Genomic DNA, 26,977 nt, shown 5'->3' with positions numbered 1-26,977 from the left:
AGGCCTAAAAGCTAGTTCTAGAGAGGCTTTCACACCTTGTGACCACCTACCCACCATTTCATTGAACCAGGTTAGTGGTCACCTTTCCTTTGTGTGCAGTTAGCAATATACTGTTCTGGGTTTAGAAACTCTTAAAGTGCAATCTCCAGATATTTTCGGCCTAAATGATTGGAACAAATATAAAGCGACCCAACTTTATAAACGGAATATAGAGAGCAGTCACATAAACTAGCCGCTTAATGGAAATCCTTTTCTATTTTATGGCTGTCGTCTTCATAGCTACCTAGCTAATAGTCGCCTCTTCTATGTACTTGCAGACTTGTGTTTTACTGCTGATCTGATAATGCAGAAAGATCACCAGAGCTGGCAGTGAGAACGTAAGAGATGTCAGATGAAGAACAGGATGGAGATTAAGAAAAAAGGGTAATGAGAAGGATGGATTAGCATAGCAGAGGATAGCCGAGTCCATCTGTCCCTCTCGCCAGTCTGCTGTGCTGGGGTGGGATATTATGGATGCCGTGTCTTTCTCAGTCTTCCTTGGGTTTATACATTAGTCATACAGATGACTCAATAACCCGCTATACGATTATTTACGTATATTCTGTTAGGAACAATATAATTCAGATTATAGCAACGGAAAATCCTACTTTTGCCAGACATGGAGTCTAGTGTATATTTGCTTTACAGGACATAAGATGTGCAGTTATTATATTTACCCTCCCCCTCCAGACTACAAGCATTTTTCTGACTTGATCACATAAATTCGCATGGCATTAAGGGCGGAGTTTGATCTGTTATTCAGGCAGGTACGGTATATTCACACACCCATCACAGGACTCTTCTTCATCACTTTTATTTTCACAATATCCCTTTATCTCTGCATAGCTTTGTTTTGTAGAGACCAGGGCAATATTTCATACAATGTACTAGGAGGCTGGCAAAAATATATGAATGAGTTAGCGTTGGGGGAAAAAAAAGCACAGTTGCAACAATTTCTTAGGGGTTTTGTTTTTACAGTGTTCACTGTGGAGTAAAAACCACAGGTTACCCTTATTCTGAGGATCCGTGCGATTACTGAGACACCAAATTTATATTGGTTTTGGTTATGTGTTTGTTTATATAACATCTATATTGTGAGAAAGTGACAGGCAAAGTGTTGGCGTCCTGCTATATCAGCCGCAGATTCCTGACTTGAGTGTGGTCCAGTGCGGGTCTGGAATACGTTTTAGCCCAGGTGTGAGTCATAGGCTCGTTACTGGGCCATAAAAGCCTGCTGAGCCTGGACTTCAGGGCAGAGCCTGGGAGGAGAGGAAGTGGCTGGGTCTGTCCTGCCAGTGAGAACCTTGTGTATGGTACGGTGTTTTTTTTTGGTTGATTCATGTGTCTGGTATTAAGCCACACGTACAGTTAGTATTTTTTCAGTTTAGCACTCGGACGAGCAGGATTTTGTTTAATGTTATTTTGCCTGAAATTAAGGCTGTATTTTGTTTTGCTCATTTTTGTGCCCGATTATAAAGATTTATTTATTTTGCTGTTTTTCTTAAGTAAACCGCATTGCTGCAAGATTTTTGTCCCTGTCTCTGACTGATTGGGTCCGCACCACTGCTTCTACCGAGCTACCTTCCCCATAAAATATATATATTGTGGGGAAGGTAGGTCATTAGCAGCAGTAGTGCGGACCCAATCCGTCAAAGACAGGGACACAAAATATGCAGGAAACAAGTTTATTTAGAAAAGAAACAAAACCGGAAAATAAATAAACCTTGACTTCAAGCACAAAATAAGCAAAATAAAATGCAGCCTTAACTTCAGGCAAAACAATAAGAAACAAAACCCTGCTCATCTGAACAACTAGCTAAACAGTAATAATAAACTAACTATATGTGTAGCTTATTAACAGCCAGCAAGTAACAGGACAGACCCAGACACCTCCTCTCTCTCCCTAGATCTTCCCTGAAGTGCAGGCTCTTCAGCCTTTTATGGGCCAGTAATGAGCCTATGACCCAGACCTAGGCTGAAGCCTACTCCAGACGTGCCTTGGACCACACAGAGGTCAGAAATCTGTGGCTGATATAGTGGAACTCCAGCACTCTGCCTGTCAACTTCTCACAAAATATCTCACAACTTCAATGTATGGAAATTTTCTAACTAGATTTCCTCCTGCTGAACTGTGTATGGGTTATTGGTTTGTTTGTCTTTTTGATGATGGGGGGGGGGGGGGGGGAGTTCAAGGTGTAGTATTTATATTGAAGTAAGACAATACAATATATGATGGTTTTCACTTTTTTTTTTACAACATTAAGCAACCAAAAAGGTAATTTGGGCATTTCAATATTTTTTTTATTTTTTTTTCTAAATATTTAAATACTTTTACATTTTGATAGTTTGGGCATTTTGGGACATGGTGATGCCTAGTCATATTTTTTATTTGCAAAATTGAGTTATAATTTTTACTATATATATATATATCTTTTACTAAATATTTTAAACTCAATTTCTATCACCCCCCTATTCCCCAGAGTGTTTGAACATGCAATCATTAGATTGCTTATGCCATAGTGCTGCAGCCTGTCATGATAAAATTTCTATTTTACTACTAAGGCCTAGCACTGGCAGAGGTTAAAGGGGTTGTCCGAGGCCTAAATATAATGGCTATTGATACCTATCTGCAGGACTTGTCTGATGAGAGCCTTATACGATGAGTTCAGCCAGAAACAGCTCTGTGCCTCTGCTTGAGAATGTGAGCAGGGTGGTCATTCCCTGGCGCCTTCTACAATGTACACTATAGTTGCTCCATACAATATTGCATACAATATGGCGCGAGAGAGCTTCAATTCTGCTCCCATGCACTTGTATAGCAGCGAGAGATGGTCCTGGCTATATACCTTGTATATAGCTCTCAGCAGCCAAAACAGCTGATCGAGTCTGGGCATCTCACCCCACTTGATCTGATCATCTGGATAGGGCATAACTATACATTATGCCCGGGGCTAACACAATCCCTTTAATAGTAATGTAGCATTGGCAGGTCTAGGAGCCTTTGTAAAACTCTTGATTGCCATAGCAACTGAACATCGCCGCAATTTCACCAAGGGGGAGCATTTGGTTGCTGGAAACAGCCGATTACTCCAAAATAACCTTTCAGATCCCGAGGACACATTTGACCACTGCAATTGAAAGGTTAATTCTGTGATCACATTTGTTTATGATCACAAACACTGTCCGCCAATCACTGTTGTGTAAAACAGCAGAAACCTGCTAGCTGTGGTGCTCACTCAGTCCCCCACTTAGGGAATAACTGTCTGGAAGCTGCTGGGAGCCCCAGTTATCCTGACAACAGATAACCCCTTTTTTTGACTAGAATTATAGTTAGGCACGTACTCTGTGCTCCATTCATTTCTGCTGGACTTACAGTGTTGGCCAAAAGTATTGGCATTTCCTGCAATTCTGTCAGATAATATTCATTTTCTTCCAGAAAATGATTGCAATCACAAATTCTTTGGTATTATTATCTTCATTTAATTTGTCTTCAATGGAAAACCACAAAAAGAATTGTCAAAAAGCCAAATTGGATATAATTCCACACCAAACATAAAAAAGGGGGTGGACAAAAGTATTGGAACTGTTTGAAAAATCATGTGATGCTTGTCTAATTTGTGTAATTAACAGCACCTGTTACTTACCTGAGGCACCTAAGAGGTGGTGGCAATAACTAAATTACACTTGCAGCCAGTTGAAATGGATTAAAGTTGACTCAACCTCTGTCCTGTGTCCTTGTGTGTACCACATTGAGCATGGAGAAAAGAAAGAAGACCAAAGAATTGTCTGAGGACTTGAGAAGCAAAATTGTGAGGAAGCATGAGCAATCTCAAGGCTACAAGTCCATCTCCAAAGACCTGAATGTTCCTGTGTCTACTGTGCGCAGTTTCATCAAGAAGTTTAAAGCCCATGGCACTGTGGCTAACCTCCCTAGATGTGGACGGAAAAGAAAAATTGACGAGAGATTTCAACGCAAGATTGTGCGGATGGGTGGATAAAGAACCTTGACTAACATCCAAACAAGTTCAAGCTGCCCTGCAGTCCGAGTGTACAACAGTGTCAACCCGCACGATCCGTCGGCGTCTGAATGAAAAGGGACTGTATGGTAGGATACCCAGGAAGACCCCACTTCTTACCCAGAGACATAAAAAAGCCAGGCTGGAGTTACCTGAGAAAGCCAAAAACGTTTTGGAAGAATGTTCTCTGGTCAGATGAGACAAAAGTAGAGCTTTTTTTGGAAAAGGCATCAACATAGAGTTTACAGGAAAAAAAAAAAAAAGAGGCCTTCAAAGAAAAGAACACGGTCCCTACAGTCAAACATGGCGGAGGTTCCCTGATGTTTTGGGGTTGCTTTGCTGCCTCTGGCACTGGACTGCTTGACCGTGTGCATGGCATTATGAAGTCTGAAGACTACCAACAAATTTTGCAGCATAATGTAGGGCCCAGTGTGAGAAAGCTGGGTCTCCCTCAGAGGTCATGGGTCTTCCAGCAGGACAATGACCCAAAACACACTTCAAAAAGCACTAGAAAATGGTTTGAGAGAAAGCACTGGAGACTTGTAAAGTGGCCAGCAATGAGTCCAGACCTGAATCCCATAGAACACCTGTGGAGAGATCTCCTGATGGCAGTTTGGAGAAGGCCCCCTTCACATCTCAGGGACCTGGAGCAGTTTGCCAAAGAAGAATGGTCTAAAATTCCAGCAGAGCATTGTAAGAAAATGATGGTTATCGGAAGCGGTTGTTCGCAGTTATTTTGTCTAAAGGTTGTGCTACCAAGTATTAGGCTGAGGGGGCCAATACTTTTGTCCGGCCCATTTTTGGATTTTTGGAGTTTTGTGTAAAATGATCAATGATTTGACTTTTTTTTTTTTTTTTCATTCTCTTTTGTGTTTTTTCATTGCAAGCAAAATAAATGAAGATATTAATACCAAAGAGTTTGTGCTTGCAATCATTTTCTGGAAGAAAACGAGTATTATCTAACAGAATTGCGGGGGGGGGGGGGGGGGGGCAATGCTTTTGGCCAACACTACGAAGATTCAGCAATCTATGGCAGACCCCTAGCTATGAAAGGAGCAGCAGTAGACATTGATGGCTGCTGTTCAATTCAAATGGGGTGACTCAGATGGAAGTCCCAGAGGTCAGACTCCTGCTGTATAAGTCTTTCTTGTGATGTAACCTCTTTAAGGGTAGGTTCACACTTGCGCCTGAACTCCGTTCCTGGTTTCCTTCCTGAATACTTTTCAAAAAAAATGCCACAATTTTCTACCTCTTTTGGGCGGAAATTCGGAGGACTGCATTATAGTCTCTGGGGTCCGCGGGCTTCTGAGGGAAGCACTTTTTTAAGCAGATTAGGTTTTCTGTTCGTGGGGTCCCCACAAATGGAAGCCCAAACACAGTTGTGAACCTAGCATAAGGCTGACACTACGCAACAATAGTAATTTGAGTTAATTGCCAAATGGTCAATTACAAAAAAAATTTGTTTTTGTTTGTTTTTTTTTTAAAAAAAAACAATTTTCTAACCAAAATGTAATGCCAAATTGATAACACAAAGTATCTACCACAGGACCCCCATAAGCGATAAAGCCATCTGGGGACTACCAAATCCAGTGCCAGCAACAGGACCCCCATAATAGTGGAAATTAAAGAGTGCCTTGAAGGGGTGCCGTCTCTGTGTGACTGCGGTCAATGCAGTCACTCTCTGGCTGTCAAGTCCTACTGTATTCTCCTCATCACCCTTCTGAATTCGCATTACCCTTGTGTGTAAAAAGTAGAAAAAAAAATTCTCATGTTTTACGGCACATGTGCCACGGATTAACATGACATGCCCTAGGCTTTTACAAGAGATACCATGGTTTTTAGTATTTAGTTATTTATTTAGTAATTGTCTGAAAGGAAAGGCAATTCATATTTATGTCTGTTTAATTGATATATATTGCTTCATTCTGTGTATTATCAGCTTCTTATCCACAACATAGCTGTGTTATAAAAAGAAAGGGACAGCAGAAATTTTGTGTCTTTTCTATCCCCTCTCTTCTCTTCATAGACTAATATGGAGAAAGCAACGGTCTGAATAGTGGTGAAGAAAACCGATTTCATTAATAAGATATATTATAAAGTTTCTTACAGTGATCTGTACTATTCTTTTATGAAAAGCTGTTTATAACTTGAGGTACACTTTAGAGGCCGACTGCACATTAACGTTTTACTGCAGGAACGTATAATCTCCTTACAGCGCTGTTCCATGGACTAGACTCCGCTGTAGTAATGGATGCTATCTCTTTTTCCAGCCGCTCCATCTTTTCCTCCTTCATTGCAGTATATCTATGGGGAAACAATAGAGAGCTGTGCGCTGACATAGTTTCCTAAGCTGAGCACAAGAGCCATATTATGAGGCCTGCTCTACCATCATTTCCTGCAGGTCACATGCCAAACTAATGCAGTTTTCTCTGATTCAATTAAAATGGCCAATGTGACCGCTGCCTTGTGATACTCAGGAGTTCTTATGCAGGGGCCTTTGATGTTTGGAGCCTAGCCAGACTGCAGCCTGTACCCTGGCTGGTGTTAAACACATGAATAGCACTTCATTCATGAATGACATCACTGTATCTGAATAAATGTTAGAAAATGGCTACCGGGACAGGAAACTGAGCTGCAGCGTGCATCTTCTATTCTGTATTTAAGGTAGAGGCTAGTGAATGAATATTTTACACTCTTGTATAAAGACATTCTATGCCAGGATTTTTTTTTTTTTTTTTTGCACAACATCTGATACTAGCGGGCGGCTTGGTTGTCAGTAACGTGACAAAGTCAAGGCAGCCAGTGATGTCCTATGTTTAAAGGGATTGTCCATAGATTAAGCATCATTTTCTCTGTTCCATCACAACAACAAGAATATTTTGTCAATTGCAATAAGTTTAAAAAAATATTCCCATGCCTTGATATTGAAGTATTCTACTTGTTATAGCACCCCCTGATGTTGATTTGTTTTCAGGCTCCACATAATATGTCCAGTGACAGGGGACACACATTTCTGGCAGTCTCATCTCCCAAATCTTATTGTACTTATTGCAATAGAGTGATTTCTCCAGGCTACAAAATAAGAATCTGTGCCCTATTGGAGGTCTCTACTCACTGGCCCTGAAAACATTAGGGGGACGTCAGGGGGCGTTGTACGTGTAACAAACAAATGTAAGAATTAATCTTCATTCAATAGCAATTGTCGAATGGAAACAATTACACGTCTTACTATTCACCCACTGATGTTTGCATTCTCATGATCCATGCGAGCTCTGGAGAGGAAATGTCCGACACTGGCAAATGTCAGAAAATATACTCGCTCCCATAGTAAACCATGGCGGTTCAGCCTCCCTGAATCACGTCTGTGAAGGGCTTGTGTAGAAAGAGAGAAAGGCGTATTCACCTTTAAAGGGGTTGTACCAAGTTCAAAAGTTATCCCCTATCGACAGGGTAGTGCATAACTTCATGATTGGTGGGGGTCCATTCACTGGGACCCCCTCTGATCCTGAGAATGGGGGTCAAATTCCCTTGTCCTGATGGAATAGCTGTCTAAGCATGTGGCCTGCTGCTCCATTTTTTTTCCTTATGGGAGCGCCAGAGCCAAAGGTATAGCACCAAAGAGTACAGCATTCAGATATTTCCGGCGCTCCCACAGAGAATGAATGGAGGAGCAGGGTGAATGCTCAGCCTGTAGTAGGGGAACCAAACCTGGATTCTCAGGATTAGTAGAGGTCCTAGGAGTCAAATCCCCCTCCCCCCACTATAACATGGTTAACTCCTATTGATAGGGCATAACTTCTAAACTTAATACAACCTCTTTAAGGATCTGTCCACTTTCTTGGCATGTCTGTTTTAGTATTCCTAATGTAAAATTCTAGAGCATTTGTCTGAGCACTCTGTTTTGTGCAGTTCCTGTAATTCTGCATAGAAATGTATGAATAAATTGAAACCTGGGAGCACGGGGGGGGGGGGGGGGGGGTTGTCTCTACACAATGCACTGTCCAGTCTGGACTGATGTCACACTATGTAGAGATATACTACTTTGATAACTAGAATGATAACACCCACTTGTCAATTTTCATATTCAGGAGAATTAACAGAGGAACCTCACAATGTAGAGTTGTAAGAGTTGTTACATTATGGAGAATACAAGGATGTACTAATACTGATTTTCAGGAATGGTGACCAGTACTCTTTACTGCAAGGAAATCTAAGGGTATGTTCACACGTCGGAAAAGGTCGCGGAAACCTTTTCCGCCTTGTGAACATTCAGTGCGGCTAGCCACAATGGGATGCAGCACCAGCATTCCGTTGCGACATCCCGCTCCTGATAAGGCGCGAATGAATGACCCTAAACAGGAGCGTGTCTCGAGCTTCCGTAGCAAGATAGGACATCTCACTTCTTTTTTCCGCTACTAGTTATTGGTGGTTGTTAGCAATTTTTTCACCATAGCACTGATCCCTCTAAGCTGTGCAGCTCAGAAGCTACATTGAGCTCCTCCTTTAATTAGGAAGAGCGCTCCCAAATCACTGCCTAATCGTAGAGAGAACTGTAGGGTAGATGCACAGTGCTCTCTGTCTCCTCCCTACACTCATTTCTGTAATTGAGTGTTTACCCTCCTTTTATAACCAGGACTGTTCAATAACCAAGAGAGGTAAATAAACCATTGGACCCCTATGCAGAATTAACCTTTTCATTGCCTTCCACCAGGTAGTTTCCGTTCAACCTTTTTTTTTTTTTTTACAGTGATAGACCACCAGGGAGTACTACTTTTAATACCATCACTGTCCTATACCACCGGGATACTATAATTAACTCACTCACTGCCATAGAGCACCAGGCATACAGATATAAACGCCTTCACTGACCTAAACTATGAAGAGTTACGGACGTTAACCCATTCACTGTTCTAGGCAAGTGGGAATACTTTTATTAACCCCATCACTGTCCAAGAACACCGGGGATTTTTACATTAACCCCTTTAATACAGTAGACCACAGAGGATACTGTAATTAAACAGCAGTTTGCCCTAAACTATAAGGGGCACAGACATTAACCTCTTTACAGTCCATAGACCACCAGTGATTCTGATATTAACCCCCTGCCACTGCTGTAGCCCACCAGGAACCTTTTTATTTAATTGGGTTGCTAGTGGGCGCATAAACATTCACAGGCCTCAGCAGTCACCTCTTCATAAATTTCATGTCGCAGCAGTCATTTGTCGCTTGTGAAGAGGTTACTGCTGAGGCATGCAAATGGTTACAGCAGTCCTGATAATGTCATCTAGGGGACCTGTATACAGAAGACCGGAGCTGGTGCCGCTGGAGACAGATGCCCAGGCAAAGGTGAGTAATGGGTTTTTATGTTTATGGACCACTCAGCAGCACTATTAGATGATAAAAATATAAATCGTAATACCTCTTTAACCCAATGAGTGCCCAACCCCGCCAGTGATTCTGACATGAACCCTGTCACTACTGTAAGCCACTAAAGATACTGTTATTGGCCCTTTACCGCTCAAAATCATGGATACAGACAATAAACCAATGAATTTTTCTAGATCAGCAGGGATGTTGACCATAACCTTCCCTGTGCTCTTAATACAATTTGTCTGGATACTATGTGGCCTATCTGTTAATAAAATATCAGCTTACAGAAAAAAAGAATCTTCTTGTCTGATCTTTGTGTAGATTTTACCTGAACCCCCTGTTGAAGTGAATGAGGTCAGGATGATTTACACAGTGGATTTTGCATGAGTGGTCCTGCTGAAAAATCCGTCATGTCAACTTAGTCTTCGAATATTTCTTGGCTGACAATACGTCAGCTAATAAAGCGGTGATCTATCAGATTATAGCGATATGTTTATGCATAGGGAAGAGAAGAGGAAGCCGAGGAGAGACCTCATAGGAATAGTGTAATGTGCAGGATATCCAGCAGTGCATGTACAAGTCGTACTATGCAGTTCATGTTACACTGAATGCAGAAAATAGAATCTCAGAGGGCGGCTAGAAAGGCGAGGAAGGATATCAGGTGTGTTCATGTGAGCAATTTACAGCATGAGATATACTAGGTATATAGCATTCATCTGTTACTAGACAAATACATTGAAATGTCAATGAAAGATAACCCATTGTCAGCGGACCTGTAGGAGCCCTGTTCAGTTGGAAGGGGGTAAACTGCAATACTAAGAGAGAGCATTTAGACATATGGCACCATTTCAGGGGGAAAAAAAGCTTTTCTCGTATGACCTGCTTCATAAAGGGTACATGACTTGATCTACTAGAATGTCCTTGTCATGTTCATGTCTGTCCACACTCTTAAGCCCTACTTCTAGATGGCCCAGTCATATAGCACAATTTGTCTCAAACTATTTCAATGAATGTGATGGCTTGGCAAGACCTAGGGCACAAAAGCCACTATTTCATTGCATAATAAGGGATCGGCTTGGTTTGGTTCAGCTTGACTTGACTCCGTTCTACCAAGTAGGTACCGTGTAGTTTATTTTTTCCCTACAGAAAGTATCTACTTCATTTAGCCAGTTAAATCATATCAGTGGTTTCAGTTTTGACTCACTCAGTACCTAGCCTAAATCAGGTCCAAAAAATCTACCAGGCACTTTCTAGGCGATCTGGAACCATGTAGTGGAAAAGTAGCTAAAGACTGTAGCCTTCCATTGGGATCACATATTGCCACTTTTACAGTACAATAAAAATCAAGACATGATCAGCATCCTTGATCTTCTTTTTTTTTTTTTTTTTTTGGCAAGCCAGCCCTAAACCACACAGTTGTTTTTTTTTTTTTTTTTTAAATCTGTACACCGATCTAGCAATGCTCGTTTGGAAAGGAGACTTGTACTGCGCAGCCATCTCAGGCCTCGTTCACATCTGCGTCGGTAATCCGTTCAGGGGAGTCCGCATGGGGACCCCCGAACAGACTACCAAACACATTTGCAAGCAGTGTGCAGTGAAAGCACAGAGATCCCCATAGACTGTAATGGGGTCCGTGTGTTTGCCACAAGATCTCCGGAGGGGTCGAGGGGTCCCCATGCAGACGCCCCAAATGGATTACCAAACACGGATGTGAACCAAGGGTAAGGTTAGAGTTCTTCCCCTTGCATCAGACATTTTTGTGATACATATTTCACCCATTCTTTTTCTGTCTTGCTTTAGTTCAGAGACCTTTCTGAAAAGTAATGAGAAATTCCATGCTGTCTGTAATGTTACCAGATATAGGGCAGATTGAGACAGCCATGTGTGGTCTAGATAATACAGTCCATAGGATGCCACATTTTCTGGACTATGGCTTGCTTGAACATGCCTGTGTACATTATAATGATCTATAAGGCTGTGGTCAATCTGGGAAATACAACCATCACACGGACTGTATTACTTGACCTCCACGCAGCTGTCTGAATTTACACATAAACTAAATATAGGTGAAGGTTTCCAACATGAACATGCAGACAGCACATTGCCTAAAGTTGTATGATCTTATGGATTTAGCACCGATGACAAAGAGGAATCCTATTCTGTACCATAAATGTATATTTTAAGTCTTTGAAAGAACAAAAGGACGGCGCTCTCAGGTCCAAAGGAATTTATTCAAAAAGAAGATTGCACAACGCAAAAACAGTTGCCGCGTTTCGGGTCGGAACCCTTTATCAAGTGCGTAACTTCACTAATCGAGCTTCACTCAAGCTAGGAAGAAATAAACTCTATCCGGAGCGCTACTCGGCCTATTTAACCGTACCGCTCCATGTGCCACTTCCGGGTTAAATAGGAATTTAACCCGGAAGTGACACATGGAGCGGTACAGTTAAATAGGCCGAGTAGCGCTCTGGATAGAGTTTATTTCTTCCTAGCTTGAGTGAAGCTCGATTAGTGAAGTTACGCACTTGATAAAGGGTTCCGACCCGAAACGCGGCAACTGTTTTTGCGTTGTGCAATCTTCTTTTTGAATAAATTCCTTTGGACCTGAGAGCGCCGTCCTTTTGTTCTTTCATTGGTGCATCCTCCTGGTTTTTGACCAGTGTTATAGAGACGCGCTGCCACTCTCACTCTGACGAAGCCTAATATTGCTGAAAACGGAGTTGTGAACGGAGTTGCAACCCGATCAGGTGAGAGGCCACCAGGTCCTGAGTTCTTTTCATAAACACCAGATAATTCATCTATATATTTATAATAGACCATCTACACTATAAGTGTGCTCGGTGTCTCTCTATTCTCTATTTTAAGTCTCTGAATTTTTATTATAATTCTCAAAATGCCTGGGTACTGAAATCTTTAATATGGAATCTTGATATTTCCTTTCTACACAGTAAAAAATGAAGTAATAAACAGTTTGTTCAGCCATATTTTTATATGTGTGTGTATGTATGTGTATATAAATAAATATATATATATATATATGTATATATATGGGCTCGTTCACATCTGCGCCCAGCACTCCATACTTGAGGTTTCCGTTTCCTGCATAAAACAGATCAGGAGATGGAAACCTGCAGGAGGCTTTCTCACCCATTCATTTGAATGGGTGAGAGAGATGTGCGGCGGTGAGCGTTTTATGCTCTCCGCTGCGAAACCAGGTTTTATAATCCGGACACAGAGTCGGACATGCAGTACTCTGTCTTAAAAACTTCCAATCTTTATTTTCAATACATTAAAATTGAAACATGGCAACCATCATAGGGTGAAAAAATTATGGCTACGCGTTTCGGGACACATCTGGTCCCTTCCTCATGGCATACTACAATGATCTTCAAACTTCCCTTATAAAGACACCCAACCTTAGAAACTCCTCCCATAAGAACAATTAACCCTTAAATATATATACACATTCCTCTTGTAAACATAACATATAATATATATATTCCATTACAATATCATCCACCGTACAAGTATATTATAATGATCAGCCGTATTTCAACCATACTAGTGATTGACCATATGTTTTATATCCTTCCACTAAAGTCCTATACACATTATGCGATTCCTATCTCTCCTAGACATACCGTCATAGAATTCATCACTCAGTGTTACATGAACTTAAATATCGCAAGTACTTCTCACATAATCACAATCAATCCGAAAATTCCATAAGCTGTAAGACCCATTAGAATTTTTAATAAATGTTATTACCTTCATTATCCACATTGATATTCCCTCCGATCTTAAAAATATAAAGCGTTTACATTAACAATATTATACAAACGAAATATTACTGAATGGAAATATTACTGAATGGAAGTCTTTGATATGCTAATGGGATGAATTGGAATGTGTGATGTATTGGTCCGGTCATGTGACCATATAACAGGTGATTAAAGAACTTCTGGTATACATACCTAGCGGTGTTGGGCTGTATATGTGAGTGGAAGCAATGGAACTTGGGAAGTCAGGTGATCCCGGAATGAGGTATTATGGGAGGTCACATGATCGGAGGGAATATCAATGTGGATAATGAAGGTAATAACATTTATTAAAAATTCTAATGGGTCTTACAGCTTATGGAATTTTCGGATTGATTGTGATTATGTGAGAAGTACTTGCGATATTTAAGTTCATGTAACACTGAGTGATGAATTCTATGACGGTATGTCTAGGAGAGATAGGAATCGCATAATGTGTATAGGACTTTAGTGGAAGGATATAAAACATATGGTCAGTCACTAGTATGGTTGAAATACGGCTGATCATTATAATATACTTGTACGGTGGATGATATTGTAATGGAATATATATATTATATGTTATGTTTACAAGAGGAATGTGTATATATATTTAAGGGTTAATTGTTCTTATGGGAGGAGTTTCTAAGGTTGGGTGTCTTTATAAGGGAAGTTTGAAGATCATTGTAGTATGCCATGAGGAAGGGACCAGATGTGTCCCGAAACGCGTAGCCATAATTTTTTCACCCTATGATGGTTGCCATGTTTCAATTTTAATGTATTGAAAATAAAGATTGGAAGTTTTTAAGACGTCGGGAAGTGCTGGATCTTCTTTCTATATTTGGATATCTCACAGCCGGATGAGTCCACCAGCTTCCGTGCACACCGACACAGGACTTAAGGACATTGAGAGGGGTGAGCTGAAAAAACTTAACTTTTTTTGTATGCAGTACTCTGTGTCCGGATTTAAAAAAAACGGTTTCATGGCGGAGAGCATAAAACGCTCACCGCCGCTCACGGCCGGACCCGTTCTGTGGTTTCCGTCTTCTGGCACGCAGAAGACGGAAACCACAGAACGGACAGCTGAACCCAGGTGTGAACCTAGCGTCATGCGTATTAATTGATATTTTCTTTAATTTCTTCTTTCTGATCTTTGCAGGTGTTTTCCATTGTGGTCTTTGGGAGTATAATTAATGAAGGATACATTAATAAGGCAAGCGAAGAGGAGGAGCATTGCATTTTTAACCAAAACCGAAGTGCCTGCACCTATGGTGTGACGGTAGGGGTGCTGGCCTTCCTCACCTGCCTTCTGTACCTGGCAGTAGATGTCCACTTTCCACAGATTAGCAGTGTCAAAGACCGCAAAAAGACTGTAATATCTGACATTGCTGTGTCTGGTAAGCTGGAACCTTGTTTGTTATATTGGTCCAGATTTTTTTTTTTTTTTTTTTTAATTGTCCGACAAGTCATCACAATGTTAGTTCTCATTTTGTTTCCATAACTGCATTAAAAATTTACAGGCATATAGGGTGTCACTCTCTGGAGGAACCAGCATGTCTATGCATTACATTGCATCCATCGAAGACAATTAGTTTATGTAATGGCAAATTTACTCAGTGGAGATGTCGATACCACATGATCATGAAATCTTCTATCGACCTACTGTATGTCTTCTAGTTCAAAGGTCCCCCGGCCCCAGCTTAGTACCCGTGGATCACCAGCACCAGGCACTGGGCCGCAGGTTCCCTCAGACACCCCCTCCCCTTGCCTCCCCCGTGCTCTGAAAAGTACAATTTATTGTACTTACAGAGCAGAGATGGAGGGTACAGTCTGTTTTCTTACCAGCGGTACCATAGAATAGGGGTCAAGGTTCTGGGAGGAAAATAGAAGATGCCCATAGGCTGTGTACCAGAAGAGATCCTACCCACCCCATCACTGCTCTGTAAGTATAATCTAATTATATAGCATGATAGAGCATGAAAGGTATATGGGGAGGGGGCATTATTAGGCCACTATTGCTGTAATAGTACCACCATAGGTAACACTATTACTTTTGTGTGGGGAATTTGTACCTATGGAGGGGGCAATTACATGTGGGGGCACTTAGACCACTATTACTGTAATAGTGCCCCCTATAGGAAACAACATTATGTGGGGAAGGGAACTTTTACCTATGTGTGGGGGATGCTATTAGAGCACTATTACTTGTGGGGTTGTCCTACAACCATAAGTTCGCATCACACTCAACCCTCAGTGGGCCAAGGAAAAATTGACTGAAAGTAGTCCTTGGTGTAAATAGATTGGAATAGATTGGGGACCCCTGCTCTAGTAGACACTTACGGGGGGGCAGACATACTGATACTGCCTAAAGTTTAGATATTGTAAACTTAGACCAGGCTGTCAAATATATTTCTCAAAGTGAACCTGTCACAATGCCATCTGATCCATGGGTAGCATGTAGTGCAGCAGGAGTAACCGAGCAGATACCGTATATACTCCAGTATAAGCCGAATTTTTCAGCACAGTTTTTGTCTTATAGGCTTATACTCGAGTCAATAAGTTTTCCCAGTTTTTTGTGGTAAAATTAGGGGCCTCGGCTTATATTCGGGTCGGCTTATACTCGAGTGTATACGGTAGATAGTTTTGTGGGAATAGATTCATTGTAACTTTTTTATTTTATTCATTTATATCCTTATCTATGCTGAAAAGTCAAGGAGGTGATCTTATCAGTGATTCCCCCTGTACATACAGATACAGTCACTGATAGGACCGCCTCCTTGACTTCTCAGTATATAGAGATATAAATGAATAAAATTTACAATGAATTTATTCCCACAAAGCTATATATCAATCTCTTCAGCCCCTGCCTTATAATATGGCACCTGCAGTTACAATGCATGTTCATTGTGACAGGTTCCCTTTAAATAAATATATTTAGCACATCTTGCCAAATATTCTACACTTTGTTATGCCATCTATTGAGTGACTTACTTTATGCCAAATTTTGTACCGAAATGTTGGTCCATCTAAACCACAGACACTCCAAAAACCGCCTTAACACATAATGAAAGGGGTTTTTGGCTGTAACAGTCAGAATTCTGTTGTATGAGACTTTGTGAATTCCACTCAGTGTGTTATAATATATAATTGAAATGATCTAAGTCATCAATAAGTTACATTTATAAATTACACTATCCCCATGAGCAAAAGAAAAAGATATAATATTTGGATGAGAAATATCCCAATTGCATTAAAGAGCGTCTACCCATAGCAAAACCACCGCACAAGTGCTGATATTGTTGTGCAGGGGTCATTCATAGCATTTGTAACATATTATTATTTTTTTATTGTCTCAAATCGCTGTGTCAATCTGTAAAAATGGATTATTTTTTTTATTAATTTGGATATTATCCCTATTATATGAGTGCACTCTAACACGTGTTGAAATTCGCAGCCTTAAAGGGGACTGTTCACCACCTCTACTAGTTCCAGTTATTTGCATTCTTTTATAGTTGCTGCTCCACTAATTTTGGCCCAGTAAGATTTTATTTTATTTTTTTTCCTTTGGCCTCCACCATGCCTGAGCACTCACTGAGGCAGCCATTGTCAAAACTTATTATCACACCTTATTTCTTTTGTTGCAAAACCACCCACTTGACAATAGAGAGCCTAGTGGGTGCACTAATTTTCTGGGCACGGTAGCATCTAGAGAAGAGAACACTAATGTGCTGGAATTAATGGTGCAGCACCTATTAAAGAATGCAAATAGCCGGACTTGGTGGACCTGTGTCATTGCTACCTAACTCTGTCTGTGAGACTGATGCAGAAAACAAGCACCAATGAATCATTGCATTTGTTCATAGTCTGGTGCCACCTCCCAGTGATAAGATTTTGTCCCTGATGCCAGGACTGAATAATGCGATATTACATCTGGTTCCAGTGATATTATGAAGTTCTTGTACTTTGCTGAATACTTGATGATAATATCACTTATTTAGGATATAAAGTTATAAACAAGTAAAAAGACAATTAACCTTACCATAAATGAACAAATGAAAAGCAAACAGGAGCGCGGCCTCTGTCCGTAAAGACTTACAATTAAGCTCTGTTATGGTTAGCATAAATACTAGTCAATTCTTCAGCCTCATTACCCTGTTCCCCAATTCTAACAATTTCGATCGATCAGATAATGATCTTCATAACCCCCCCATAGACCAGTGGAGGCGGCTTTGTGCCATTAATCCTATATTGTGGCTGTGATAGGAGCTCAGGGGGATCACAAGCCTGGGCAGAAATATTTTCTTATATTATGTTCACATCTGTGTGGAGTCTGTCGCAGTGTCTGTCAGAAATTGCCAGATAAAAGAGTCCTGCAAGCCCAACTATTTGGTCCAGTGAACTTAGTAAAAGAAATGGACACTTGGTGGTCCCCATTATAGTCAATGGGATCCCTCAGGCTTATGTCATTTTTGGGATTCATTGCTGATGGATTTTCTGGTTATGTGGCAGACCAAAAGAACAGATAGCACAGTACAAGTGTGAACGTAGCATTAGTCGTACATCTGAACTTCTGCTAGTACCGCCGCTATATTTTCTACATTTGTTGACAGACCTCTGCCAGCTGTCATGCTAATCTCCTGCATTTCCATTCACATCTTTCCTATAGGTTTTTGGTCATTCTTTTGGTTTGTTGGGTTCTGCTTTTTGGCCAACCAATGGCAAGTGTCTAATCCGAAGGACAATCCCATGAACGAAGGAGCAGATGCTGCCCGTGCCGCCATAGCATTCTCATTCTTCTCCATCTTTACTTGGGTGAGTTGGGTTATTAAAAATACATTTCATCAGCAATAGTAGAAGATTGAGATGAAACTGTGATCTATAACTTGTGTGTTTTGGAGGCAGAAGCACCGAGAGATAGATGAAGACACTTGTAGAGCTTGGATGGATGGATGGATAAGATGAGGTTGCACATGTAAAAACAGCATGGCTTAAAGACTATGGACACCTTTCCTTATTGCTTTGTATTCTTTTTCATCTAGAAACACTTTTCCAATAGGTCTTTATTAGAGATGAGCGAACAGTAAAATGTTCGATATTCGTTTCGAGTAGCCCCTCAATATTCGACTACTCGAATCGAATATCGAACCCTATTATAGTCTATGAGGGGAAAATGCTCGTTTCAGGGGTAGGCAACGCTTGATCAAATTATACTTACCGAGTCCACGAGTGAGGGTCGGGCTGGATCCTCCGTGCAGTCTTCTCCTTGCAGCGTCCCCGAGGCGTCTTCCAGCTCTTCATTCACTCTGCCAGGCATCGGGCCTGGCAGACACTACAAGCGGGCATGCGCAGTCGGCTCTGCCCAGGCCCGATGCCTGGCAGAGTGAATGAAGAGCCAGAAGACGCCGCGGGGAAGCTGCACGGAGAAGTCTTCTAAAGGTAGGAGAAGAACCAGCATTGATTGGCCGACTGTATAGCATTCGGCCAATCAATGCTGGTTCTGCATCGAACTTTTACATTCCAACAGCGAGTGGTACTCGATCGAGTACGAGTATTTCGAATACCTACTCGATCGAGTACTACTCGCTCATCTGTAGTCTTTATTAAAGATCTTGCTCTGTTTATATTCTGCAGCCGGCTTCTTTTCACTACATGGCCAGTTTCTTCTCACTTGTCCAATAGGTATTCAGAACTATGGCTGCCTCTCCTGATGGCTATTTACTTACATATGGCTTATGACCGCTGCAGGAAATCAGTGGCCGCATCAATCCAAATTCGTATTACTAACATTATGGCTCCCTTCACGTAGTCAGTAATATGGGCATGTGACTGCTGCAACCGCTGATCGTCACATGCCATATGCAAGTACAGAAAAAAAGGAAGCAGCAGTTCTGGATTCCTGTGGGGCAGATTTAGTTTTTTGCTATTTGGGACCTTTTGCAGGGACAGATATGTCAGCCCACATTATAGCAAAACCATGATGAATAAAATCACAATTTATAAGGGAGCACTGTAGTGGATGCAGAGCTTCATGGTTAAACACTCCTTAGTAAGATACGTTAACCGGCTTACCAATGTTTATCCAGTTTTTAGCCAAATTCTATGGAATAAGTGTTTTGTATTATTGTCACCACTGAGCAACTTGGGATCCTGCTGTACGGATGTGATAGAGGGATCTCACTGTCTTGTAACTTTATCCATTCCACAGGCTATCCTAGCAGTGCTCAGACTACAGCATCTGAAGGAGATTACTTTCCAAGAGGAATACAGCAGACTTTTCCCTCCTAACCCCCAGCCCTTCCCTTAACCTATCTATTAACAAAGCAATAGCACTGCCTTAACCACTCCATCCTATGTGTTACCGTTTTATAAGAATTGTTTACTTTTTTTGTTGTATATGTCTCTATGTGAGCACTTGTTAATACATATCAGGTTCTGAATACATGCTGCAGGCCAACTTAGATATATTTTAAAGTATTTTTTCTGGGTGCATCAGTTTGATCTTCTTTTGCCTTATACTATTGCACATCTATAAAAGCGGGTCACCAGAGTGTGTTACTACATGATGTACTCGGACTATAGATCTCCTTGTGAATCAAACGTTTAAAGACAATCCCGTAAGATATTGGAATTAACTTAACTTAAAAAATATTGAAGAAAAAAAAAAAAGGTCTTCCTTAAAGGGGTTGGCCACTTTCAGCCCAATATTGACAAACAAATGTACAATAAAAAGATATACAATTTTCCAATATACTTTCTGTATCAATTCCTCACGGTTTTCTAGATCTCTGCTTGCTGTCATTCATTCTGTTACTTCTAGAGGATAAAAGTCTGACCATGGTCATGTGACTTACGGTCCATGGTCATGTGATGAGCCCACAGGTGCACAGCTGATTACCAGGCAGATGTCTGATTACTGTGCTGTGACTATAACGAGCGGCACCTGTGTACTCATCACATGACCATGGACGGTAAATCACATGACCATGGACCGTAAATCACATGACCATGGTCAGACTTTTATCCTCTAGAAGTAACAGAATGAATGACAGCAAGCAGAGATCTAGAAAACCATGAGGAACTGATACAGAAAGTATATTGGAAAATTGTATATCTTTATATTGTACATTTGTTTATCAATATTGGTCTAAAAGTGGCCAACCCCTTTAAGTAACATTTGAAATATGTGGGGTGTGCAGTAGCATTGCATGTAGCATAGTCCATATGCCTATTTTGAAGAACAGCTTGGCTTCAAGCCTGCTTGACTACTTTGGTGGCACCAAGCAAATTACAATGCAGTGACCATCAAGTCTTTAGAGACCTGTGTCTGTGGCGTAATCCATCTTAATGGTATAATGATAGCACACTAGTGGGGATTTGCCAAACTGCAGCACCACAAGGGTACCTGAATATATGTGCCAATACCAGGACAATTTAAAGAGGTTGTCCGCTCACTAAAAAACTGTAAACATTCCTAAAGGTAAGATAGACATACTTCACCCATGGGTATCTGTTTCGCATTATGGCACAAAGTTCTGCTTTGTTTGCCTGTCTTGTGATCTGCAGATTACATCGATTACTTTCCTGCAAGCCTCTCCCATTTGATGGCCTATGAAGGGGGAAGCTAGTAGAAGAGTAGCAAGAAGCTCCACCATTTCACAGTCACATGGCCTTTCCCCACGTCCCACATTTTCTTGGCCATCTGAGAATGGGGCAAGAATTTCAGAAAAGCAACCAAGCTGATCAGAAGATCATGCTATTACATGCCTTGTGACTGGGAAATAATGCATGTGAAATAGACTCTTCTAAAACTTTTACAGCTATTTTTTTGTGTGCGGACTACCCCTTTAAACTGATAAGAATAAGAAGAATAAACCTCAACAATAAAAGTGCTTTTTTTTTTTTTTTTTTTTTTAAGTTTGTGACAAAGCTTTACAATGTCAAGTAGTTGTATCTGCCTATACTGGGAGGTGCACAGATAAAACATTAGCCATTTATAAGACTTGAAAAGTGCCAAATTGCCTTAAAGAATGTTTACTGCCATTATAAGTATTTACTTGCTGTGTATATGATGAAACCACCAGGATCGCCTGGATCGGTATGTTGTCCTAATAACTTGATATTGTATACCTTGTTGTGATATGTTAAATGTATTAATATATATTATATTAGTCTAAACACTGGCAGAAGTTAATAAAATGTTGCTGTTAAATGTCTACTTTTTTTATATCATAGTATTGATTTTTTACACATAGGTATAGTATATTCTTTTGTCTTAATTTTTTTTCTTTCTTTTTATTTGTAGAATTAGATTATATGTGTAGTTGTGTTTTTGTTTTATTTTTATTTTAAACTCTGGAGAACCGCTAACAATTGGTCACTATGCCATTCCTTCTGGTGACTATACACATTAGATGGATGTCAGATGAACCTGCTGATTTTGATGGACCAATCGACCATCTGATGTGTATAGAGGTCTCACAACCATCCCCCAATGGCAGATATCAGGGGAGATAAGGATCAGCTTTGTTCTCAATGAAGATGCTTCGTCATCAGAGTTGTTTGGCAGTGACTCAATGCCCTCTCCTTTTTGCACCCCCTGGCTGACCACTATCTAAAGTGTATTGCCAGCTTTAGTATATTACTCATTGAACCTAAAATAACATAATGAGGAACCTGAGTATCAGTTCTGTCTGTAGTATGAGGGAGGAATCCTTTATGTTATGTAATGCTGATTTAACAATTACTAACTATGGTGATGGGTGTCTGTTTCTCTTTGTCCTTTCCATCTTCTCCACTCTTTGCCCCCAAACCTTATGCTTCCTCACCACACCTTGACCCATCCATTTCCCTTCATCATTGATTCAAGGCGGGACAAGCTGTGCTGGGCTACCAACGCTATCGTCTGGGCTCTGACTCCGCATTGTTCTCTCAGGACTACATGGACCCAAGCCAAGATCAAGGGCCTCCTTATCCCCCCTATGCCAGCAATGACGACTTAGATCCTTCTGCTGGCTACCAGCAGCCTCCCACAGATGCCTATGAGGCGGGCACACAGGGCTACCAGGCCCAGGATTACTAAAGCACCTCCTTCAAGGAACTTTCATTGCCTGACAGGCTAGCAACTCCTCAGTTTGCAATTTGTTGCTGCCTCTCTGTTAGTGAAAGATGTAAAAGAGTATGTCCTTATTTTTTATGACCTGATCCAGGGAAGGATCTATTCTTATTTTTATGTTGGTTTATAAATACAGTTTTAGCCTTTTTTTTCTTATTGTTTAGATATTTGCAGTTTTGCCAGGTTTATTCCATATCATTCCTTGAGTCCTTTTGAGTCTGTATATCTGAAACGGAGAACAATTATTTCCAAACCTTATTGAGTTTGACCTGCGGTTACAGGAGAGAGCATGAGAGATGTCCACCAGCCATAGTTGTAAGTTTTACATATTCCCAGGTTTATTAGATAGGAAATGTTAAAGGGAGATTTCCAGATAAAATGAAATTCACTGAGAAATGAAAAATTCTGTAAGTTAAGAATGGAGCCTGTTATATTACAACCCTGTTCTTCTAATTTATTGTTCAGGAAAGTACAGGTCGTCTGTATGTATGCCTATAGACATAGACTGCTGTGCATCGATAAACATGGGCAGGGATTAAGTGGAAAGGAAGAGTAAAGAGGGCAAGTAATTTGGCAGGACTGCTGCCTAATAAAACTTCAACCCCCAAATGCACAGATAGGCTATCAGTATCTGATCTCTGGGTACGCAACACCCAGACCCTGCACTGATAAACAGAGCCCTGTCCACTGTATGGCGGTTATTCCAGGGAGCTACAACTGCTCTTATTACTTGAATAGAAATAGACTGCACATGCTCCTAGTGCACTACAGCAGTATATGAAGGATGCCAGAACAGCTGATCTGCACAGGGTTGGGGTGTCAGACCCCTCAAATCAGATACTGATGATCTATTCCGTGGAAAGGTCATCAGTATGAAATATGCTTTAAGGAGCTACAAACCCCTTTAAGTACCAATATCTAAACAGTGCATTGAGTAGCCATAATGGTTCCTGGTGGTGAGTATTAAGTTTGGAAGATTTTCATTGATAATATTTGGAATAAGCATTTAGCAAAATATCCTAATTCTAAACAATCCCTTTTAAAGAAATAAAATATAGGAATAAAATAATATAGTAGCACTTCCTCCCGTCACATCTTATTTTTTTCCCGTGGTCCTGTTTTGCTCCATATTACATTTAAAACTTATATCTAAAAATATATATAAAATATAGATGTATAATAAATATCCTCTGTGTGTCTCAGGAGTTCAGCGTTGTGCCCCCTTCTCCTCCCCACAGTCATTTTGACAGATTTCAAGACCACTGTCTAAGCAGGCGCCTCCGTGCTGTGCCCTTTGTACTGTAAGACAAGAAAAGTCCCCTCATCTGGCCGCCAACCAAAGGTGACACAGATCAGCAGAAGAGTAACCCCTGTGTTCTCTGCAGGAATTCTACGAGACTGTTTGAGTCACGACCATTTAGAAAATGATGTAGGGGTAACACACAGTGAAGGCAACTACATTCTTGTTTACTTCTAGGATTCATTTATAGGTTTAGTGTTCCTTTAAATACTTTATGCAATTTATAAGTTACTACTACCTTTTCCAATTTACAAGTTTAATTTGTTGGAAAGTATTGAAGTTGGACATGTGGCTTTCTACACACACAAGTATTTCCTCATTGTGTTTGACTACTGTGATCATCATTGCCTCACCTAAGTAATGTTGAGGGTACCATTTACTTGCAGTGAAGGAGGTCTAAACACTTCTTCTGAATACATGCACTTGGAGGTAAGCCAAATTATTAAAATCACGGAGTCTGCCGTTAGCCAAGAAAATTGCAGAAATGTCCTATATCAAATTGGACAAAGCAAACTAACTCTTATTTAAAGGAGTATTCTAAGCGTACAATTTTTTGACATTATAGGATATGACATATCAGTATGTTTGGTGGGAGTCTGACCTCTATGACCATGCTGATCCCAAGAGTTAAAGGATCAAGGAAACTTCAGTGTTTTCCCTACAGAGTAGAGTTGAGCAACTGCTGTGCAATGAAACTGCAGCACTCTGCCATCTCTGGTGCTCCAATTGAAATAAATGGCGATGGTGGTGCTCTTCTATCCACTCTGCCTAAATTTAAAGCGGGGGAAAAAAAACAACACTGTTGCCAGCATCAAACCCCCACCGATCAACAGTTTGTCCTCTATCCTATGGATAGAGGATAAATATAACCCTTTTAAGTTGATGGGGTTGTGTCATAGTTCCTTACACAGTGGGTGGATGGGTAGTTGATAGCCCAATAGTTGGTTGTAAGCCAGTCAGCAGGTGATAAGTGTCCTAACCATATGTCATCACTTTTAATAGAGATTATCCAGTATGAGAAAATGTACAACTGTCTTTAGGTTGCATGTGGTATTGCAACCCCATTCACTTCAATGAAGCTAAGCTAGACTCAACCTATAGACAGGCACTGTTTCTGGAAGGCAATGATGGAAAATGGCCTAAAATACTAAAAGTAGCATTACTTTCATGTAGTTCCAGCTTTCCTGGTTTGGTTTTTCCTGACTGGCTTCGTGTACCTGGTTGCAGCGATGTCAGGTTGACAACTCTTGACCGCTGCCCCGCAGAGACCAGTCATTGGCTGCAGCAGTCTCCTTTGTCGATGTAATGTCAGTCCTGCACACCTATATATGAAGTCTAGGTGGTAGAACTGGACCAGTAAGCAAATAACACAGTAGGCTTTGAGACCATTACAGTAGTGTTGAGGGATCCATTTTGATGATTAAGCATTTGGAATGACTCTTGGTCCTTGTAAATTGTATAAAATGCTAAGAATATTGTTTCTAGTTTTAGTAATATATCTGTGTGTATATTATAATATAAATGGGTTCAGTTACTGGTTCAGTTAATGCTGGAATAATTCTGATACATCAGTATATGTAAAGGAAAGTGTTATCCTAATGTTGTTACTAACCTCGAGATCATTAATGGATCATTACATGTAAATGCCGAAGTAACTTTCCGAGTTGCTCTTTGCTTGCCACATGTTACATTTCATACTTGATAGGCGCTCTATATTACTGGAAGAGGAAACTTGGGATGACGTGAATTTCATCTGGCAAAAATGTTGCAAAAGCCAGTCTATAAAAGAACAGGAACCTGAAGCCAAATTATCACGTGAAGAGCAATCCCAGGATATGATAGAAGATTAACTGTTTCAACATTTGCAGAGCCATCTTGGATATGTCTTTTGCCAAATCTGTTTGCTTCTGCTGAGAAAAGACCTCTACATCCTTGTTTGTGAATAAACCATCTTATTGGGAAGGCTGAGTTGAATAGTGGTGTGAAAGAGAAACAATCATCTTATTAAAGTCACTACACTATCTTATTCTAGTCTCTGTTTTGATGATAATACAACTGGATAGAATTAGGTGGGAAATGGTCTCTCCTGGGTTTGCCAAACCATATAAAGCTGCTACCCGCTGCTCCTGACATGTCTTGTTGATGATGTTTTGGTAGGGTATTAAAAGTAATATGAATTTTTTCACAAGTGGTACTACACTGTATACAAAGTGAGCCTGAAAGTTAAATATGGTATACCTGGAAAACCTACAGCATCCATAATGAAAAACCTCTATGACCACAATTGTTAGCGTCTCAGACGAAGCCCAGCAATGATCAATAGTCAGTCAATTATCTAGTCAGAAACATAGAAGATTGACAACAGAAAAAGACTACATAGTCCATCTAATTTACCCTTCTATTTCCATTTTATTTTGGGACAGGCTTGTGTTTATCCCAGGGATGCTTATATTCACATACATTCCACATCTGCTGGAATTTTGATTTCCACACCTACTCAGAACTGGTACATTTTTCCTGAGTGACTATGTTAACTTTATACAAAACATTATATCCACCATTGCATCCAATATACAGTAAATGATGCCTGTGCTTTAGGGTTCTGTCCTTGTGACATCTTGTTTAGAGATGAGCGAATTGATTCTGCAGAAGTGAAATTTGATCCGAATTTCAGGAAATCTTCGATTCGCCCAGAATCCGTATTTCTTCAAGCTTCAATGCTTCGAATTGCAATTTTTAATAAAAAGGCTGCTGCTGTGTTAGGACAAGGGACAGGGAACACGGGATCACCCAGAATGCCAAGTGTGCAGCTAATCAGCAGCCAGCTGCCCCTGTGATGTCAGGGGCAGCCCTATAAAAACCAGCAGTCATTTTAGCTACAGTCATTTCACATGGCTCTTGCTGCAGGGACAGACATCAGCAGGAGCTAGGGACAGTGATAGAAAACTAGAAGTTCAGGGAAAGTATAGGGAGGAATTTGAAGGATTTGAATTGGTTGCAGCGTTGTTAACAGAATGAAACGTAATATACATTGCAGCCTGAGCTCCCAGTGAAAAGTAGTGGTTGTTTCTTGACCAGCAACCCAATGGTTGTAGACTGGTTGACTCTGTCATCTACTTCATCCCAAGTCACATGAGGCACCCCCAGCCAGGAGTTAGTGGGTTCGTCAGACGCAACCCTTAGTTGGCACTGCCCCGGAGCAGGCCCTGTACCTTCATGTGTCCTCAACCTGCATCTGTCCTTTTCTGTTCCCTCCGCTAGGGAAATACTCCATGCTTTGGGCACAGAGCCACTATTCAGTGAGGAAGATATACTATAGGACAGTCAGCAGCTAGTGTATTGC

The 26,977-nt window shown here is 40.8% G+C and overlaps 1 protein-coding gene across 2 annotated transcripts in view; it reads left to right on the top strand.

Annotated features, from left to right (window-relative positions):
• Positions 1-25,660, top strand: part of SYNGR1 (synaptogyrin 1) — a 38,554-nt gene extending 12,894 nt beyond the window's left edge. Inside the window, exons 2-4 of one of the 2 annotated variants that reach the window (XM_075286882.1) lie at positions 14,382-14,619; positions 17,889-18,034; positions 22,089-25,660. In XM_075286882.1, coding sequence (XP_075142983.1) covers positions 14,382-14,619; positions 17,889-18,034; positions 22,089-22,301 — 597 coding nt within the window. In that variant the 3' untranslated portion in view covers positions 22,302-25,660. Of the gene's footprint in view, positions 1-14,381; positions 14,620-17,888; positions 18,035-19,427; positions 19,951-22,088 lie in introns of those variants that run through there. The other variant, XM_075286883.1, reaches the window with a different exon arrangement.
• Positions 25,661-26,977: the final 1,317 nt, after the last annotated feature.

The sequence above is a fragment of the Leptodactylus fuscus genome, chromosome 9, assembly GCF_031893055.1.
Source record: "Leptodactylus fuscus isolate aLepFus1 chromosome 9, aLepFus1.hap2, whole genome shotgun sequence".
In the NCBI taxonomy this organism is placed as follows: Eukaryota; Metazoa; Chordata; class Amphibia; order Anura; family Leptodactylidae; genus Leptodactylus; species Leptodactylus fuscus.
This window is presented reverse-complemented; position numbering and strand designations above follow the sequence as displayed.